This window comes from Lethenteron reissneri, chromosome 24 (genome assembly GCF_015708825.2).
Source record: "Lethenteron reissneri isolate LAM-NWPU_2019-01 chromosome 24, ASM1570882v1, whole genome shotgun sequence".
NCBI classification, from domain to species: Eukaryota; Metazoa; Chordata; class Hyperoartia; order Petromyzontiformes; family Petromyzontidae; genus Lethenteron; species Lethenteron reissneri.
Window position 1 is genome coordinate 9,526,845 of NC_083802.1, and position 20,990 is coordinate 9,547,834.

At 49.0% G+C, this 20,990-nt stretch overlaps 1 protein-coding gene across 2 annotated transcripts; it reads right to left on the reverse strand.

The window, feature by feature from the left end:
* Positions 1–840: 840 nt before the first annotated feature.
* Positions 841–20,552, reverse strand: LOC133346546 (relaxin-3-like). Of its 2 annotated transcripts, none has more exons than XM_061558194.1 (2): positions 4,600–5,432; positions 841–2,265 (listed from the first exon to the last, which is right to left on the reverse strand). In XM_061558194.1, exons 1-2 carry the CDS (start codon positions 4,907–4,909, stop codon positions 1,991–1,993), a joined length of 585 nt encoding a protein of 194 aa, XP_061414178.1. In that variant the 5' UTR covers positions 4,910–5,432; the 3' UTR covers positions 841–1,990. The 2 variants fall into 2 exon arrangements, 1 of the variants encoding a protein (XP_061414178.1); XR_009755569.1 differs by lacking the exon at positions 4,600–5,432 and adding an exon at positions 20,385–20,552 and having other exon boundaries at positions 2,204–2,265.
* Between the last annotated feature and the right edge of the window lie 438 nt (positions 20,553–20,990).

A 20,990-nucleotide genomic window follows, 5' to 3' on the forward strand; every position in this document is an offset into this window, starting at 1 on the left:
TTTTGGCAGTCTGTGCTGGGATGGGTTGGTGGACTTTTGAGTGCGCGGAAGTTCTGAGCGATTTCAATTCTGAGATTTGATTCGAAACTTCCGCATCTTGTAGGATATTCCCAGACCACGGTTTTTTTTACATATGCATGTATTTAAAAACATGCATTTAGATTGGATTATTTTGCTGCTATAAATGTCCCAATAATAAAATAAATAAATAAAATAAATATTATTTTATTATTTCCCTTCTACGTGATTTTTACCGAAAGAACCAAGAATATAAAGTGACTTTACCGACAGAACCAAAAATATGAATCCCTGCAGTCACGAAAGCTTTAAATAAAAAAAATAAGACACTTTGTTGAGCTGTCATTTGGGGCCAGGTCGCTTCTGAAAAATAATTAAATACCTCAGTGGGCTGTGCCTGGTAGGATGGAGATGGTTTAGTTTTATTTGTATGTTTGGGTGATTTGTTTACATTTCTTTACGTTGCACTATCATGTTTCTGTACTGTTTGTTGTTGTAACCTTCTTACCCGCCCCTATGGAACATGTGAAAAAGAGCTTTATAGCTTATCGGATTCCTCCAGTGTAAATACATATTATGATTCTGATATGTTGTGATGGTGGTCGTTGTGGAAATGGTAGGTTTAAAAAAGTTGCAAATCTTAGAAAAATTACTCAGAAATTACTCAAATTGCAATGTACGCCCACTCCTGGGAAAACTAGACAAGACCCTGCTGAAATAAATGACACGATACCCAGTGAGGCTTTCGTGGGTACACAAGCGTAACAATAAATATATACTGCATATATCATCGTGGTTTTTATTGAGAATATTGTGGTGGTTGTGGTGGTTGCCAAGGTTGTGGTTTATCTAACCAAAAAAAAACACACGACACGGGTTTCAATCGAAGTCTTTTTCTTAAATAAACGTAGACGCGCAGACACTGGGACATCGGGACACAGGAACACGGAGACACGGCGACACTTTATCTCTCTCCAACTGCGGTTGACACAAATTTTTAAGTCACGGGTCATCATGTCACCAGATCATTGCGAGTCAAGTCTCGTTCTTGAATCTCTCCGTCATGAGAGTCTTCACGTATCTACGTCATTGGGTTACGAGGGAGTCACCAGGTAATTCGGTCAATAGGTCTTTATTACCTTGGTTGATTATTAGGTAATCAAGCTATTGGGTGACTGGGTCATTTATTTAAATTAGGAATGTAACACATTGATTACACGCTATTATCACGCTCACGATGATACACGTGTCACGTTGCATGTAATAGAATCGGTTATTTACCATCTATGCACAATATATACAAATTATATGCCAATGTTACAATTAGGCTAATGGAGCAATCAAGACTGTACAAACGATACAGAACAAACAAAAGACAATACGAGACGAAGAAGACGGTACAACAGTAATAATAATAATCATAATACAAATAATAATATATTCTCGAACCGGACAATGAATATCAATTGGATCGTTACATGCCTATTTTAAACATTAACGAGTGCTCGAATATTAAGCTAGTCGAATCAGGTCATGGCGCCTCCAGGTCAAGAGGTCAATGATTTGCCAGGGCATCAGGTCACCAGGTCATTCCACGTCAAGGGTTGAGAGTCCTTGAATGCCGAGGTGGCCGAAGTCTTTTCGTGGCCAGGTCGCCGGGTCGAGATGCCTCTGGGTCAATCGGTCACCGGATCTCGTGTCATCAGCTCGTGGTTCGTCCATCCTAAAGGTTTGCGGGTCCTTGAATCTGGAGGTGGCTCCCATCTTCGTATCGCAGCGTCGTCGGGGTCGTGGTGTTCCCGGCTTGTGTCGTTTGGTCACCGAGTCTCTCGTGTCATCGGGTCAAAAGGTCGTCAGGTCACTGGGGCCTGAAGGTTTGTGGGTCCTCGTTGCTTGAGGTGGCCGCGTCTTCGCATCGTCGGGTCGTCGGGTCGCCGGGTGATTGGGTTGACGGGGTCGTGGGGTCACGGGGTCAGCAGAGGGCGTTGATCTCGCCCCGCGTGCACCCCCACTTGCAGCAGACGCTGGAGAGGCCACCCGCCAGGTCCCTCTTCCGCCTGCCCCCGCCAACCCCGCCGAGGGCGCCCGGGGACCCCTGAGCCAGATCCAGACTTCGTAGCAGCCCCCCTAGGAACCCCACCGGGGACTCGGCCCCCCCCGCCGCCGCCCCCTCCCAGGGGTCCAGCGACTGTGAGCCCAGCCAAGAGTGGGGCTCCGAGAAGAGCGGGTCGCGGTCAGAGACCAGATCTAAGGGAAGAGTCGGGGGTAGGGTTAGGGGAAGGATTAGGGGTTATGGTGTAAGGGTGTGGGTTCGAGATAGGGTTAGGAATAGGGGAAGTAAGGTTAGAGGTTAGGTGTTAATGCAAATGGTTATTTGGTAAGGTGAAGGGTTTCAAGGGGGGAGCAGGCGCAGTGCCTCACATGGGCAAAATGCGCGACTGCTCTGAACTCAGAGGAGCTCATGGCGCCCTGGGCGCAGAGCTCATGGTGCCCTGGGCGCAGAGCTCATGGCGCCCTGGGCGCAGAGCTCATGGCGCCCTGGGCGCAGAGCTCACGGCGCCCTGGGTGCAGAGCTAAGGGCAGTGCAACACGTCGGCGGTGTCTATCTGCTTAGAATCTGGATCCGGGCGGAATCGAGATGGTTATCTTCAAGATTTGAATCCGGTTGAATAATAAACTACTGTATCTCCTGTCTCTGTCACTGCTGAATACATCTCCAGCACCGCGACTGAGTTCGGGGTACAACACCAATCTGCGTTTTATAACCAGAGAGCACTCTTGCATTGGAAGGTGAACAGGTACTGACCGTTGTGTAGGTTGATGATCATGATGTTGATGGTTGGTGGTAGTGGTGGTAATAATGATGATTGGTGAAAAAATGTGAGTGAACGCACAGGTGAGTGAGTGAACAAGGAGGAAAGTGAATTGACGCACACGTGAGTGAGTGAATACAGATGAGGAGTGAACGCACTATGCATGTATTAACACAGAGGTGAATGAGAGAATGGACGCACAGTTCAAGTTCAAGTTCATTTATTAGGTATAGCCCTGTGAGCCATTCGGCTATTGAATCGGGTGCAATCGCAACAAACAAAAAACAAAAACATGAACAAGAATGCATCTTATAGTGACTATGTGCAAACAGAAAATCCAAGAAAAGACAGCAAAATATTGCAGAAAAAACACCGTACACCAACGCTGTAAGTGAGTGACACACAGGAGGTGAATGAGTGAACACAGGTAAGTGACTTTTCACATAGGTGAGCGAATTAATGCACAGATGAGTGAATGGACAGAGGTGAGTGAACACAGATTGGTGAACGCAAAGGTGGGTGAGTGCATGAACACGCGGGTGAGTGACGCGTGAGGGAGTGTGAACACACAAGTGGGTGAATTAACGCGTCGTAGTTCAAGTTCAAGTTCATTTATTAGGTGTAGCCCTGTGAGCAATTCGGCTCTTGAATCGGGTGCAACCGCAACAAACAAAAAACAAAAACACGAACAAAAAGCATCTTAAAGTGACTATGTGACTGAGTGCAAACAGAAAATCCAAGAAAAGACAGCAAAATATTGCAGAAAAAGCACCGTACACCAACGCTGTGTGCAAAATCCCAGTGGGATGCAAGTCAAGTAGAGGGAATGAATACCGAGATGAGTGAGTGAGCACAGGTGAATGATCTTCTTGGTTCTTTCGGTAAAGTCACGTAGAATGGAAATTATAAAATAGTAAAAATAAAACATAACAAAATACAATTCTCACGACGTTTCGGCCACAACGCAAGCAGCCATCCTCAGGTGAAGAACAGGGCTGTCGGAAAGACAGCCCTGTTATTCAGACAGGGCTTCAGACAGACGCTGCCTGTCTTTCCGACAGCCCTGTTCTTCACCTGAGGACGGCTGCTTGCGTTGTGACCGAAACGTCGTGAGAATTGTATTTTATTATGTTTCATTTGTATTATTTTATTATTTCCCTTCTACGTGACTTTACCGAAAGAACCAAGAAGATGAATCCCTGCAGTCACGAAAGCTTTAATTCGAAACAGGTGAATGAATGAATAAAGAGGTGCGTGAACCCAAAGTTGAGTAGGTGAACACACAGGTGGATGAATGGGTGCACACACAGGTGAGTGAACACACGTGAGTTAGACAAGACGTGGGTGAGTGATCACACAGGTGAGGGGACACACTTGATTGAGTGAATATATATAGATGAGTGAACATACAGCTGAGTTAACACTCGCGTGAGTGAACACACGAGAGGCAGTGCACACAGGTGAGCGAATGGAACACAGGTGAGGAATGGAACACAGGTGAGGAATGGAACACATGTGAGCGAATTAATACAGAGGTGAGTGAATGAACACACCGGTTAGCGAATGAACACACAGGTGATGAAACACACGGGTGAATGAATGAACACACAGGTGAATGAATGAACACGGGTGAGTGATTGAACACGCGGGTGAGTGAATGAACACGCGGGTGAGTGAATGAACACACAGGTGATGGAACACAGAGGTGAGTGAATGAACACACGGGTGAGTGTACACATGCTTCACCCCCCCCCCCCCCACAACTCACCGACTACCGCCGCCTCCCCGGCACCTCCGAGCCCCCCACCACCGCCTCGCTTCCACCGAGACCCCCCGCAGGCGAAGATGACCGCGCGAATGAACTCGCGTCCGCAAAGCTTCACGCCGCCGCGGGGGGCGGACCCCCCTCCCGCGGCGAAAGCGGCGGGGGCCGCCCCCATGAGCAGAGCGGCGGGGCCCCCCCCAGCCCCGGGCCCCCCCGTGGCCCCCGCGGCCCCCCACCGCGAGGCGAGGAGCGCGAAGAGCAGCGGCGCGATGAGCGCAAGGCGAGGACGCACGTGCGCGGCGCGGTGCATCATGGGTAACACGTGTGTGTGTGTAGACACAGACAAAGGTTGCCCCCCCCACACCACCGTGTAGCCTAAACAGACTGTTGGGGCAAGTGCTGTTAGCGAGCACCTGTGAAGGCCGGCACGGCACACGAGGTGTGTGTGTGAGTTTATGTCGGTGTTTTTGAATGTACGTATGTGAGTACGTATGATGACTTTATGGGTGAGTGTGTATGAGTGAACACAGGTGAGTGTATGTGTATGTGTGCGTGTTATTGTCTGTTTGTGTGTCTGTGTACAAAGGTTCGTCTCGTTAACTCGCTCTCTCTCTCTCTCTGACTCGCACAGGTACGCGTGCACACACACAACTGTGTGACCGTTAGTGGAGACTCATACACATGGGCGTGCACACACACACACAGGTGCACACACACAGGTGCACACAGCGCAGACACCTATTTGACCCTGTAGAGAGGAGAGTGGCGACCGTGGTGATGGGAGGTGGGGGGGATTGGAGAGACAGAGAGACAGACTCGGGGAGACACAGGGATGATGAGTCTTGCAGAATGCGAGAGACGGGGAGAAGCGTGCAACTTTTATAGGCGAAGGGAGGCGGAGCGAGCGTGTCTGTGAGTGTGTGTGCGTGTCTGTGTGTGTGTGTGCGTGTCTGTGTGTGTGCCTGCATACGCGTGTGTGTGTGTGCGTATGGGGAGTGTGGGGAGCGGTGGTGTAGCGGTTAGCGCGCTGCGCTATGAACCTGTCAATTCCAGTTCGATTCCCGCTTACGGCCAACACCGGTGACGATTATCTGAACCGGTCCTGGGTCTCCCCTAAGTCGACTCAGCCTCAAATGAGTACCTGGTGCGGTGTGTAAACATCGCGGGAGACAAAGGCGGCCGTGTGTGGTGCTGGTCACCCACTCCCCCTCGTGTGCCGGCCTTCAAAGGCGCTACCCGCTAACAGCACTTGCCCCAACAGTCTGTTAAGCCTACACGGGGGATCTTTGTCTTGAACCTAACATGCATTGTATACACATGGCCTCATTTTAAGTGAGGATGTTTATTTTGATAACGTTCTAGAATAGCTAGAAATGTAGGCACACATGTAGTCGAGTGTGTCGTATACGTAGACAAAATAATACTGCATATAAAAGTATAAATGTTCGATTTTGGGACCTCCAAAACCTGAGGGGCTATTTTTCACGTTTTAGATTTCAAATCTCTAGGTGAAGAGTATTTAAATCTAGATTTTTCTTTCCACCGTCAACATTTTAGTGGGAGTGCAATATTTTATTGAAGCTTGGTGTACGAGAGATGGTGTGTGGATGTTTGGACGGGGTTTCAATAGTACATTTACATAAGACACCAGACTTGCGATAGGGAGCTCCACTCTTCGGAGACTGCCTGGAACAGTAAGACGCTAAAGCCGATAAAAAGCGGGTAGTCTGTTTCTCTTAGACAACGACACGATACGTGTGTACATACGAGTTTGCATGTGTGTGTGTGTCTATACTGGGGTGGTTAGAATAGTTGTTTATGCATCACCAGTAACTACATGGAGATTTTAAAAAAAACTGTATACAAATGGTTACCGGTTTGCCGCATGCAACATACAGCAACGTCTAGTAATAAACATAACAGTTTTGTTATTTTCACTGATTAAATAAGAAGCTGGCAAAGTTGTGGATTTGTTAGCACACTGGCTCTAAAAATGCAGAGGTCGCAGGGTCCTCGCTTAACGCGTGTTCACACAACGCGCTTTCACTATAACGTGGATCTTCCATTTGGGGACACTTTAAGCGCAAAGTGGAACACGACCGTTATATAACGCGGTCTGCGCCTCGTTATAACGCGGGTTCAAAGCAGTAACCGACGACGAACTACTTTCTTGAGCTGCACGGCTGAGCCGTAATGATACAGTAACGCGGCGGCATACCCTCAGTTATTTGTCTCACTGTGTGTGCATAGTACATCGCATCTCGCCAAACTTTATCGTTACTTTATGTATGGGGAAATCGTTTTTGCTTAACGCGTTTCTCGCTAAACGTGGCACTTTGCAACGAGACATTACTGTTAACTGCTAACATTGCACAGGTTCCTGGCTTTTGGAACCGGTATTCCATTCTGAAAACGGTTCCTGACTTACCCGTTTATCCTTAAACGAGACTATTACGTATGCAAGTGAGTTGGTATTACTGCTGCGTTGGCAGTGGTGTCAACGCTAAATCCCAGCCACGGCAAAGATGATTGGCAAGCGATATCTTGACCAGTCTTGGCCACCCCTTCACAAACCCACACTGACCAGCGTAGTTAAGTATTGTCAAACAATCCCCTTGACTGACGCCGTGGGGATGCCTTCATCCAGCAGTGGATTGACAGACAGCTGACATAAGACGCACATACGCACACACTCAAACATAGGTCCTCGTTAACAGCGCTTGCCCCAACAGGCTGAGTCGGCTACACGGGGGATCTTTGTCTTATGTACTTTTGTGTACATTAGTGTGTGTGTGTGTCTGGTGCATATGTGGGGTAGCGATAGAGTCGGAGTTAGCGCGCTCTGCTACGAACCGAGTTCGAATGGTGTTGGCCGCTCACTGCCAACACCAGTGACAATTATTTGAACCGGTCCTGGGCCTCCCCTAGGGCAGCACAGCCTCAAATGAGTACCTGGTGCAGGGTGTAAACATCGCCACGAGGGAGACAAAGGCGTCCGGGCGTGGTGTTGACCACTCACCCCCTCGTGTGCTGCTACAGCCTTCGTAGGAGCTGACTAATAGGACCCTGTTCGGGGTTAATGGCTGAGAGAGAGGGGATATTTGTCTTTGTCTTATTTGGTGCATATGTGACCTCTGACGTCAATAATCATAATCCATGTAGGTGAGGTTGGACGAAGTGGGAGAGGGGTATGGGGGGGGGGTAGCCCCCACTCCCCTAATCGATGTGGAGTGAGGCATCTGGATCTGTGCGTGGCCTTTGATAAAAGCCATTAGAGAGAGAAAGTCCAACCGGAGCTGACCAAACAACTCCACGCGCGAGGCGCGGAACACGAGAAATGTCACGGCGAGTGGTGCGAGACACGCGTCATCTCCATCACCACCATCATCACCGCCACCACCATCATCAACATCACCACCACCACCATCATCACCGCCACCACCACCATCATCAACATCACCACCACCACCATCATCACCGCCACCACCACCATCACCGCCACCACCACCATCATCAACATCACCACCGACATCACCGTCATTATCATCACCACCACCAACAACATTATCATCGTCAGCTACAGCAGCATTTCTCAACACCACCATCATCATCATCAGCGTCATCATTGTTGTCGTCATTATTATCTCCAACATCGGCATCATCTTAATCAGCAACAGCAACTCCAATTCCATCATCATCTTCACCGTTGACACCTTCATCATAAGCAGCAGCAGCATCATCAGAATCATTATCAACAGCAATACTATCATCACCATTACCACCATTATTATCAGCAGCAGGATCTGCAACAGCATCTTCATGAATAACAGCAGCATATCCAACACCACCTTCATCATCACTCAACTACTACAATATCCACCACCAACATCACCACCACCAATTTAACCATCAACACCATCACCACCACTTCCGTCACTATAATCTTCACCATCATCCCTTTCGCCATCATAATTTTAATCATCACCATAAAAACCAACACCATCATCATTACCACTGCCATCGCCACCCAAGACAAAGATCTCCCGTGTAGCCTCTAACAGACTGTTGGGGCAAGTGCTGTTAGAGAGCACCTATTGCCGCTACCACAACCACCACCGCTGTAATTATTTTCACTTCATATGCCGATGTCCCGTGGCAGGGCAGGACTTCCTGAACAAATAAACAGAGGTAATACCAGACAAATATCACTAAATACCACTCGATACCACTCAATATCTTCGCTCGCTTCCATACAACACCATCACCAATACACACACACATATACACACCGGGTCACTCAATCACGGTGGCTAGGAGATGTTAACTACCTCGCCTGGTATACAGGAGGTTATGGGTTCGATCCCGACTCTGACGCCTGTATATTTGGAGTATGTAGAGTCTCTCTCCCCGTGGTCGCGTGGATTTTCCTCCGTGTCCTCCGGTTTTTCTCTCCACATTTAGAAATATTTGGCAGATGTACATTTCCACGTGATAAGCCACTTCAATGAGCTATCATATGTGGCCAGGTCGCTTCTGAAAAATCGCTATATAGTTCAGTGCGCCTTATGTAGTAAAATAAAAAAAATTGTTTAGTTTTTAACTCCTGCTCACGGCCAACATCAGTGACCACGATACGACCCGGCCCTGTCCCTCCTCTCTCTCCGTGCCGCCGTATTTCGAGGTTTTCGTTGTTTTGTTCTCTGAGATTTGTGCCTGCACTGCGGTGACGTCAACATTTATCGTGTCAACATTTAACAAATGATCCAATCCGTGTTAAATGACAAAAAAACACCATCGTAAGATAAAATAAAATAGTACAGGCCGTGCAGTCAAGCATACGTTTCAAACAATACACGGACACGTGTACAAAAAAAAAAGAAAACTCATCCTCTGCGCATCATGCAACAAAAACCATCAACGGTTCCTAGTGAACTACTTTGCGGTCCTCTGCAAGAGCTGCATTCGTACGAATGAGTGGAACCCTCTGCAATCCGCGAGTTGAGGATTGTCAACTCCAGCCGATGTCGCCCACGTGGAGAGGCTTCTTTGGATGACGAAGCGTGAAAGGTAAGATGATGAATCACACTCGAGCCTCGTTGGCCAAATCACCGCCACATGAAGGGGATTCGATTTTCGTCTCGCATCATCGCCGATTCGACTCGGATTGATCTTCACGAGCCAGAGAGAAGTGATCAACGTGCATGGGCCAGAAGAGACATCGGTGTGAGACTAAGGTTGCACAGACTTTAGTCGTCCCCATGTATTTATACGGCTAAGACGAGGGAATCACGCGATGACCCACTCACTGATATCAAACTGGCTGTTATTGGCCCCAGAAACGAATGGGAACCAGCTACGTGATGCCATCTCGGGTGGTACCGACAAGTGAACGATCTGCTGTGTGGGTTCGTGAACTCACGAATGTCAATGCTGTACCCCGGTTCCTCCAGTCCGGAGCAAAAAAAGTCCCACCCTTAAGAGGTAGCGAGGATGACCCACGCCTTTAGAGGCCACAGGCGCCAAAATGTTTTTTGCGTGTCGCCTCTGAGAGTAACCATGTGTGTGGGTGGTGACCCTGAGACTTGGCCACATTTGGGATTCCATCTTAAGCGGACCTCTGAGAGAATCTCGGTGCATCAGGTGACGAGGCTGTGCATGGCTACAGGGAGAGGGTGACCGTGGATCGTCAAACTGCGCGAACAAATGTTGATGTTGACAGATGTATTCTGATTAGGTTCCTGGATTTTTCTGTTTGCGCATAGTCACTTTAAGATGTTTTCTTGTTCATGTTTTTGTTTTGTTTGTTGCGGTTGCACCCGATTTAAAAACCGAATGGCTCACAGGGCTTCACCAAATAAACTGAAACTGTCTTATTGGAACACCCTCATGTATTTAGAGTCTGTTCTCCTATAACGCAATTTCTCAACATGTTATGGAGAAATCGCGTGAAAATAAATAATATAGGGTAAAGCAGAGTCCTGGGTAACACGTGGGATGCATATGCACGCTGAATACAAACCGAGGAGCCTGGGCAGCATCTCGAAGCATCCAGCAGCATCCCGCCTTGTGTGACGTTCCGCTGAGGCAGCCGTACAACCGCTTGTTCCTACACGCGCGACGTAGATCTGTTCACTCAGTCGCGTTATATCCAATTCGTATCCGCGTTATAAAAAAAAAACGTGTTCCCTAATACATTCATCACGTTATGTCCAATTCGCGTTATGAAAACAGGCATTGTAGAAGAACAGACTGTATAAATAAATGATGGTTCGCAGGAACTGTATCCTGCACTCACTGCTGGATGAAGGCCTCCCTCTCCACGTGGTGTCAGACATGGGGTTTGACCATACTTCTCCAGACCGGTCACTGCGGTTTGGTGAAGAAGATGGCGCCGGGTTCGTTTATATCCAGTATTTCACTCACAGCTTTCTCTCAGCCGTATCCGGGAATGTAATGCTGATCACCGAGTTCGTAGTTCACTGCACTAAGCACTGCACCACCGCTCTCCCGTCGCATATGAGGTACGTGTAAACGTGTGTGCTAATTCAACATTCCCATGCCGGATGCCAGTATCACCCATAGAACGACCGCTGTTGAGTTCCCAAAAAGTGGAGCTGCTCGTTTTATCGACCGCAGAGGATTGACGATGATGATGCGCGTTCATCATGGTGCTGGTTGTTATCGATGGTAGTACAGGACCAACACTGATTATGCGACTAATGATGGCGAGGCTGCTGATCATGTGATGATACTCGTGGTGGTGATGTTGCTTTTGATGATAGTGATGATGACGTTATTGATCAAGACGATGCTGCTGCTGCTGATGATTCCTCTCTGCTGATTATGATGCTGCTGATGATTATGATGCTGTTGATGATGATTATGATGCTGCTGATGATTATGATGCTGATGATGATTATGATGCTGCTGATGATGATTCCGCTCTGCTGATTATGATGCTGCTGATGATGATTCCTCTCTGCTGATTATGATGCTACTGCTGCTGATTATGATGCTGCTGCTGATGATGATGATTTATGATGCTGCTGCTGATGATGATGATTTATGATGCTGCTGCTGCTGATGATGATTTATGATGCACCGAGTCGCAGGTATTCACTGTCAGTCGCGAGCCCCTCGCGTCGGCGTCACCGCGACCATTCAGACTCTTTTCGAAATCCAGTAATGGCCATTCCACATTCCTATGGTGGGGGCAGGCAGCGGGGGGGGGGCATTCTCTTCACATTACAACCACCAACACAATGTATGTATGTTGAACTTCTTTCGCACCGTACGCAACCAGCCGCGCTAATCCGAGGTGCGGGGACAAGACAACAAAATCGCATGCATGAAGTGACAGCATCCTTCATCATAAACTAACCCATTCGTCAACAACACTGTGGCCAATAACACTTCGAAGGAAAAACACATATGTACAATAATAATTTACATTTGTAAGACGCATTTCATCTCAAGATCCCAATGCGCCATGTAGGGAAAGATTAAATTAAGACAGAGCCAGCAGCGTACACGTCCGAAACTATGGGGGAAATACCATTTTAGAGAGGTGCGTTTCCATGGCAGATTTAAAATAGCACTATAGATGATGCTTGTCTCATTTTTAATCAGAGGCAACGCGTTCCATAGTCTAGGAAACGTTTCGGGTAATGGCCCTGGATAATTTGCTTGAAGGTGCAGGTTTTCAAGCATCGAGATCTCACTCTCTCTCCACGGTGACGTGTGTCGCGCAGAGACGGCGTCTCTCGTACGTGTGAGCAATTTCGCTGACGCGTTTGTTATGGATTTAATTGACTTTAATTGCGTGGTCGAGGCTCGCCGTTTCACTGATGTTGTTCTAATTAATGCTAATGAGAGCTTAAACAATACCGCCCGAGATGAATCCCACGTGGGTTACGTCACGGCATTCACTCTCCGCTCACCGCTTATTCACCCACACACCCGTTCGTTATCTCCAACTCACTCACCACTTCCCTGTATACTCATTCACTCGCTCACTTTTCTCTCACTCGGCCACTTTATTCAGCCACGTACCTACCCACTAACTCACATGGTTTCTAACTCACCCACTCATTCAATCTCACACTCACCACGCACTCAAGTCACGAGCACATTCAGTCTCTCGTTTATTCGTCCACCAACTCAATAATTTTACACTGACGGACTCATTCACTCACACAGCCTCCAACCCAGTCGCTCTCTTAACCCACTCACCGACTCATTCACTCACACACTCACTCATTCACACAGTCACTAACCCAGTCGCTCTCTCAATCCACTCAGACGCATTCACTCACACACTCACTCACACAATCACTAACCAATTCGCTCTCTCAATCACTCATCCCCCCACTCATTCACTGCTCAAAGATAGCTCCTATCACCTTAACATACTGTTGGGGAAAGCGTTGCGAGCGAGTACCTACTGTAACTCACCAATAATTTTCTCAATCCCTCACCACTTATTCACTTACCTACGAATAAAGATAGTGCTGATGAAAGCCATGATGATGATGATGGAGGAGGAGTTCATAACCAGGGTGATGCTGATGATGGCGGCATTGATGTGGATGATGACGTTGACGGTGAAGATGATGCCCTTCACAATGATGGCTCGATGGTCACCACTACAGGGGAAACAAAGGCGGCCGGTACGACGACGGTTCCCATTTACGGCTAACTACCATCACACCGACCCTCACCCATTATTTATCGAATGTTCAGCACTTTCCAATGCACCCTGCTGGATGATGAAAGCCACCTCACACCGTGTCGGTCGTGTTGGGTGTTTAACCAAACTACAGCACGATGGACATCGGTGAAATCGAGCTTCATAGCTCATCGGGTTGCTCCAGCATGAAGAAAGATTCTGATTCTGGTCAGGGCGAGGTTGGTGCAATTTGAGGCTCGGGGTCAATTCAGATGATAACACTCGCCAGTGAAGGAGGAATCCGAATACTGATTTTATTTTTACTGGAGGAATCCGATGAGCTATAAAGCTCGTTCTAGGCAGGTGTCCAGTCTTGGAGGGTCAGAACTGAAGTTAACGCAGTGCAGTCACCACTGTGCCACCACTCACTCCACTCGTAATACGTGTCAATTTCTTGCCCTTTCTCAATCCACTGCTGGATAAATACCCCCCTTGAGTCGCATCGGTCGTGGACGTTGTCTCAAGTTCATCATGAGTTTGGGGGCGCGGATCCGGTTTCACATTTCATACGCGACTCAGCAGTGACGTCAGCCCTGGCTGGGAATCCAACTCCGAGCATCGGGCTCGTAGCGCAGTGCGGCCAAACCACCCCACCCACTGAATGTGAAATTGACCACCTCAATGTGAATTGTAGTTGCTGCTCTGCATCTGCATGAGCCATGCGAAAGAAGAAGACCCCACCCCGTCGGTTCATAGCTTTTAAATTTGCAGCACATTCTCGGTCCACCGCTGGATGGAGGTTTGCCCACTCGGTTATGGAAGTTGTTTGACCATACTTCACCACTCTGACCTGTGCGGGAACTGGTTAAATCGGGGGGACGGGGGGGGGGTCATTACCGGTTTAGATTTCAGATATCATTGGCCACCGATGTTACAGCCGTGGAGCCGGGGAATCGAACTCGATGCTGCTCTGCACTTAGCCACCGCTCCACCTCGCAAAGCCCCGGCCACCGTCATTAGCAGAGTCTCGCAAACAGCGTCTCGGCTCGTCTCGGCTCGGCTCGCGTGACATTTGTGCTGAGAAGGTCACGGCTGGAGGCGCGGATAGGACGCGGAGAATGAGGTGGGGGGGGGGCTCGAATTAAACCGCGCGGCGCCCTGACCCCTGTGAGCCGATTAGAGGCGCGGCGGCGCACGGAGCCTAAACATCGACAACGCCAAACACAAAACATCCTGCCGTCACCGCCGCCTCTTACATCACCGTCCACCACCACCAACCATCAACACCATCACCGCTGCCTCTTACAACACCGTCCACCATCAACACCATCACCATCAACCATCACCACCATCACCGCCGCCTCTTACAACACAGTCCACCATCAACACCATCACCACCAACCATCAACACCATCACCGCCGCCTCTTACAACACAGTCCACCATCAACACCATCACCATCAACCATCAACACCATCACCGCCGCCTCTTACAACACAGTCCACCATCAACACCATCACCATCAACCATCAACACCATCACCGCCGCCTCTTACAACACAGTCCACCATCAACACCATCACCACCAACCATCAACACCATCACCGCCGCCTCTTACAACACAGTCCACCATCAACACCACCGCTACCACCATCAACCATCAACACCATCATCAAAGCCATCATCAAAGCCATCAACACTGCCACCATCAACACCATCAACACCATCATCAAAGCCATCAACACCGCCACCATCAACACCATCAACACCATCATCGTCACCACCATCACCAACGCCATCCACCGCCCGCAGGCGAGCGCGGCCAATGGGTGACGCGGGGATAATGAGATTAATTGTTCTGGAGCGAGCGCGCGCGGTGATAATGATGACAATTAGGGGAGGCGAGGAGCGAGGGGAGGGGGAGGGTGGGGGGTGGGAGAATAAAATCTGGGGGACAATGAGAGACACATTAAGGCAAATACAAACACGCACAGACACAAAGACAAAGATGCCCGTATATAGCCTTAGAATACTTTTGGGGCAAGTGCTGTTCGTGAGCACCAATGAAGGCTGGAACGGCACGCGCACGAGGAGGCGGATGGCCAGCAGCACGCCCGGCGTGGCGATGTTTACAAACCGCACCGGGTACTCATTTGAGGCTGAGTCGACCCAGGGGAGTCCCAAGACCGGTTCGGATAATCGTCCCTGGTGATGGCCGTGAGCGGAAATCGAACTCGGTCGCCTGGTTGATAGCGCAGCGCGCTAGCCACTACACTAGCGCTCCCACACAACACTGACACACAACACTCTGACACAAAGACACGCGCACACCATACTCAAAACAAGCATGGCCACGAAAGTCGTCCCAAAATGTGTTTGACCCCCTCCCAGAACGATTTAAGTTGAAGGTGTCGGTAATTGAAAGCAAATACATAATGTTGTCTCAGTCGTTTGGCATGTGTCTGGTAAATATCAAGGTTTCCCAGATTATTATGTCTAAAGCTATTGGTTAAGCTGTTCAAGAAAACGCCACCAGGCACCAATGACGTGGCCATGGCCAAGAGGGCTTCAGGAAGGAGGGCATCGCCATTCTTGTTTCGAGAAGACGAATGGGCAATGCCGAGATCCACCAGCAATCCCTGCAGCTCTGTGCTCACGGCCTCGGCAACGGGGTTCACCCATGGAGACATTTTCTTTCCAGTTAAGCATCAAGACGATGATTTTTTTTAAGAATAGACGTTTCCCCTTTATATGGCAATAAACCAGGAGGTGTTAAGATGTTCAAACGCCACGTAGATTCCTATTTGCAAGGCATCAAGTCTGCATTGACCACACGTACTTGTGGCAAAACATGCAAACAAAAATGCTCTGATGACACAGGCATTTCCTTTGAAACTGATTGGCCTATACATCAGAGACCTGAGCAGGAGGACATGTTCATTGAAGACGGTGGATATTGCGCACATGGAATGGTGGTGAAATGTATAAGCAATGACGTTCTACCACACCGATTGCATCCGATGAGATGGCAGCTTTTCGGGAAGACTCGAGTACACACGCAACCGCAATTTACCATTAAGTAGAGCCGTAACACTCACACATATATCACAAAGATCCCCCGTATAGCCTTAACAGACTGTTGGGGCAAGTGCTGTTAGCGAGCACCTATGAAGGCCGGCAACGGCACACGAGAGGGTAGGTGGCCAGCACCGCGCCCGGCCGCCTTTGTTTCTCCAGTGGCGATGTTTACACACCGCACCAGCTACTCCTTTGAGGCTGAGTCCACATAGGGAAGGCCCTGGACCGGTTCAGATAATCGTCACTGGTGTAGACCGTGAGCGGGAATCGAACTCGGGTCACGAGGTTCACAGCGCAGTGCGCTAACCGCTCCACCACCGCTCCCCACACGTATAGATGTACACGCAGTATCACACACGCCGAGAGGTGCAATGACACATATCACACACGCAAGAGAAAGATCCCCCGTATAGCCTTAACAGCATGTTGTGACAAGTGCTGCAAGCGAGCAGCACCTATCAAAGGCCGGCACGGTGCACGAGAGGGCGTCAGCCTCGGCCGCCTTTGTCTTCCCAGTGGCGATGTTTGCTCCACCGCACTAGGTGCTCATTTGAGGCTGAGTCGACCGAGGGAGGGGACGCCCCGGTGGCGGCTCACATATTCGCCACTGTTATTGGTCGACGCACATTCACATCGACGGACACAGGAACACGCTCCGTTAATTGCGTCAGACTTGGATAATTGGCGCCGCTAATTGCGAGCGTGAGCCACACAGCGATAGGGGAAGTGGGGGGGGGGAGGATTTTGATTTCGACTTGGGGTGGGGGGTTGGGAGTTGGTTGGCATAATTCAAAATAAACAAACTTACGCAGGATACAGAGACAAAGATCCCCCTTGCAGCCTTCACGTAATATTGGGGCAAGTGCTGTGAACGCGCACCAATGAAGGCCGGCACGGCACACGAGGGGGTGGGTTGGCCAGCAACCACGCCCGACCGCCTTTGTACTCATTTGAGGCTGAGTCGATCTAGGGGAGTGCCTCCAGAACCGGTTCAAATAATCGTCACTGGTGTCCAATAATTCCGCTCGCCGGGTTTGGAGCGCAGCGCACTTACACAGATATGCACATTGACGCACATGCACATTGTGCGCACATACACAGAGGTCGACGCAACAAACGGCAAAGACTTACATTGACAATGCGCCCATAAAGTAACGAGCAGAAAACTCGCCGGAAGCAACCGGAGCAAGGGAAGGAGAGAGGAGAAGCAACGAACGGTGATCCGAACACAAGGAGGTGGAAGTGAAAACATTTGATGAGAGAGAGAGAGAGCAGAGAGAGAAGAGGGGACCAGACGGAGTTGCCTGTGGTAGAAGGAGTTCCAGAGCGAGGAAGCACCGCAGCTAAATGAGCGACCACCAGAATTGAAGCAGCGGATCTCGGGAGCGAGGAAGTCTGAGTTATAATCTTAATTTGGAGCTTTCGTGACTGCAGGAATTACTCTTTGGTTCTTTCGGTAAAGTCACGTATAAAGATAAAATAATACATTAAATAATAGCATACGACGTTTCGATTGCAACACAAGCAATCGTCATCAGGTATAAATGAAATAGCAACAAAAATGTAACCAGAAAACTATAGACAGACATATAAGCAGACAGATATCACCAAGATACATAGAGAGAGAGAGAGTAACATATAGGGACAGAGAAGGAGATCGTCTCTGTGGCGAGGCCTTAAATAGACAGAGTTGATGGAGCAGAGGGAGCTGCCTGGGAGGGAGAGACGGAAAAGTTTGCAGCGGTAGAGAGGAGGGTCAAGTCCGTGGATGGATGTAAACGCGAGAACACGGATCTCGCGGTGCACACGATCGTGGGTGGGAAGAACAGCGGCCTGAGGCCAGGAAGCTCGGGAAGGGACCCGGGTTGGCGGCGGCGTTATACCAGCTGTCGTTGCTGAAGGAATTGTGAGGTGGCATTGGGGACATTCAGCCTGGAGCGTGACAAACGCGTGGCGCAGGGCCTCGCAAGCAGTGGAGGGGGGGGGGGGGCACGGAGACAGGCGAGGGAACGTTCAGCGTGAGGATCGAGAAGGGCGCCAAGGATGCGGACAATGGGACTGAGGCTGCAGCCGGGAAGCTTCAAGGAGTTGAGTCACGAATTTGTTGGCAAGAATCAAACATAATAGCTGGCATTTAGCTGAAAGAAATGTGAACTATTGGAAGCAGTCTGAGATCAAAAGTAAAGCCCTTTTCAGGTCTTTGGCAGATAGTACATCAGCCACCCGCGCACTTCCGATTAGCACGTTAGACTACGTACTGTGCGAAAGAAGTTCAACATACATACACGCAGGGAGTTGGCTAACTTCCTCCAACCCTGAGAGCCTCTGCAATCTCCACGGGGTCGTCCTCTCCCGATGTCCCATGATGTTGTTTGAGATGAGGGGGTTTCCCCCACCCTTACAAAACCTGTAACAAAAATTCTCAACAATCCTGCAGACCTGATCTGGTGGGTGAAAGACCGGATCGCCATTCCTTGCCCTTCAGGATGGCCATCGGGGGTGGCGCTTCAAGTGGCGTGCTCGACAGCATGAATTCTAGATTTGAAGCTTTCGTGACTGCAAGGATTCATATTCTTAGGTTTTTTTTCGGTAAAGTCACGTAGGTAAAAAATGAAAATTAATAAAAAATAAAATAAAATAAAAATCACGACGTTTCGGAGGCAACACAAGCTTCCACCTGAAGACGGAAGCTTGTGTTGCCTCCGAAACGTCGTGATTTTCATTTTATTTTAATTTTATTTTACTTTTATTAATTTAATTTTTTACCTACGTGACTTTACCGAAAAAACCTAAGAATACGACAGCATGAAGTTGGTGCTCGATGTTCGACAGCTACTGGGGCAGTTCTTAAGTCCTCCAAAGCGGCTGCGACTGCCACTCGTCCTTGCAGTGTTAAACGGCTCTCTAACCTCCAAGAAAAGGTGACATGTAGCAGTGAAAACGGGCTTTTCAGGATACCGGAAGACTGAATCCCTTACCGAGGCAGAGAGCAGAGGTATGGACCGGGTAACCCGTGCTGTCATAGCAAACGCGTGAGCTCCAGCCCAAATGTGTATCCAACTTTCCTGTTATATCTTGAGCGGGAGGGGGTGAGTGGTCAGGTGCCAACCACAGCTCCAAGCTACTGTTGCATTCTATGAGAACCATTAACAATCGGCATACCTCAATGTGTTCCCATCACAAGTATGCACGTATACGACGGACACATAGAAAGGATGGACAACAAGAAGATGAAAAAGTGTGTTGTTCGTTAAAAAGTAAGGAACCGGGAAGAAATGAATACCTAATAGAGAATGGCTTGACAACAGGACATGAGAAATGTGGTGTCAGAAAGATGTGCACATTACTTGAGCATATTGGCACAAGACAGAGGAGGAAAGTGGAAACAAATGACGAAATGTGCAGTGGACACATACGGGGCTATCTGCCCATGGACCGTGGTGGTGGTGGTGGTGGTGATGATCAGTCGGCAGAGGCCAGGCTATTGCGGGTTTGAATGAGACTCGAGGGCACCTTGACCCAATACACCAAGTACTGTGAGCGGCGTTGGTTGAACTCAACTCCGACCACAAGGCTCTGACCGACAGTCACCCGGATGGATTTAACCCCATAATGTAATACTGGAGAGGCGTAAAGTACTAGCCCCATCTCTTGGTAGAAGTTATTATTGTTAATAATAAATTAAAACCTAATTGGGGATTTGTATTTTCCATCAGCCGTAACTAAAATTGTGGTATGCTTATGGTTAGTTTGTTCTGAGATCCACCAAAAAATATTCTGCAATCCGTGGATCGCGATCTATGTATTGGTCACAGCTGATCGAGGCAAATGTCTACACCGGATGGTACACCACACAGTTACAAATCAGCCAACTACCGTTCTTGTTGAAGCTAATCTGACCCCTTGCCTTCCAATCACTCACATCCACGTGTTTATATTATGACTCACCCCAGGCAATAAAGTCACCGAATAAGATGGTTCTCATGAGGAGCCACCTTAGCAAACATTTTAGATAACAGGTGGTGTCAGACTCATGAACGTTACCTGCAACCCTGCACGGATGTAGCGGTTTAGAGAACCACCACCATTCATCTTCTGTTGAGATGAACAACAGCAGCCTTGAACTCATGACTTCCCAGCTCTCATCACCACACTCCCGGGTTTCTTTCATTCATTTATCCAGAATAACTACTCCGTGTTGTCTGTTATCTTGCCCAGAGGAGAAGACTCTCCACCCCTCGTGGTCGAAGGAGCTACAGCCAGTCCACCGGATGATGGACTGCTCCATCTCCCAACAGAAGGAATGGCATTCTTTCGTCCCCAGCGAGCGTTCGGACATTCCACATGGCAGCCATAGCAATCGCCCGTTCCTGGAGGTCCTCCAACGGGGAGGAGTTCCAGCCGTCGCTTAGTTGAGCCAAATGGCATTTGACCAGAGGGCGTTACAAATAACTGTGCTCTCTGGGCCTCTGGCATATCCTTGTGACCTTACTGTCGAGGCTGGGCACGCCAGGGTAGACAGCTGATTACTGCCAGCCTGTCATCCTGATGGCAGTGCCCAACTTGAGCTTTTATAATCTGGCACCCTGATAGAGATTGGGGGTTGTTCTGCTGCTACACATTTGCTGTAAATATCGATGCATGTGGATA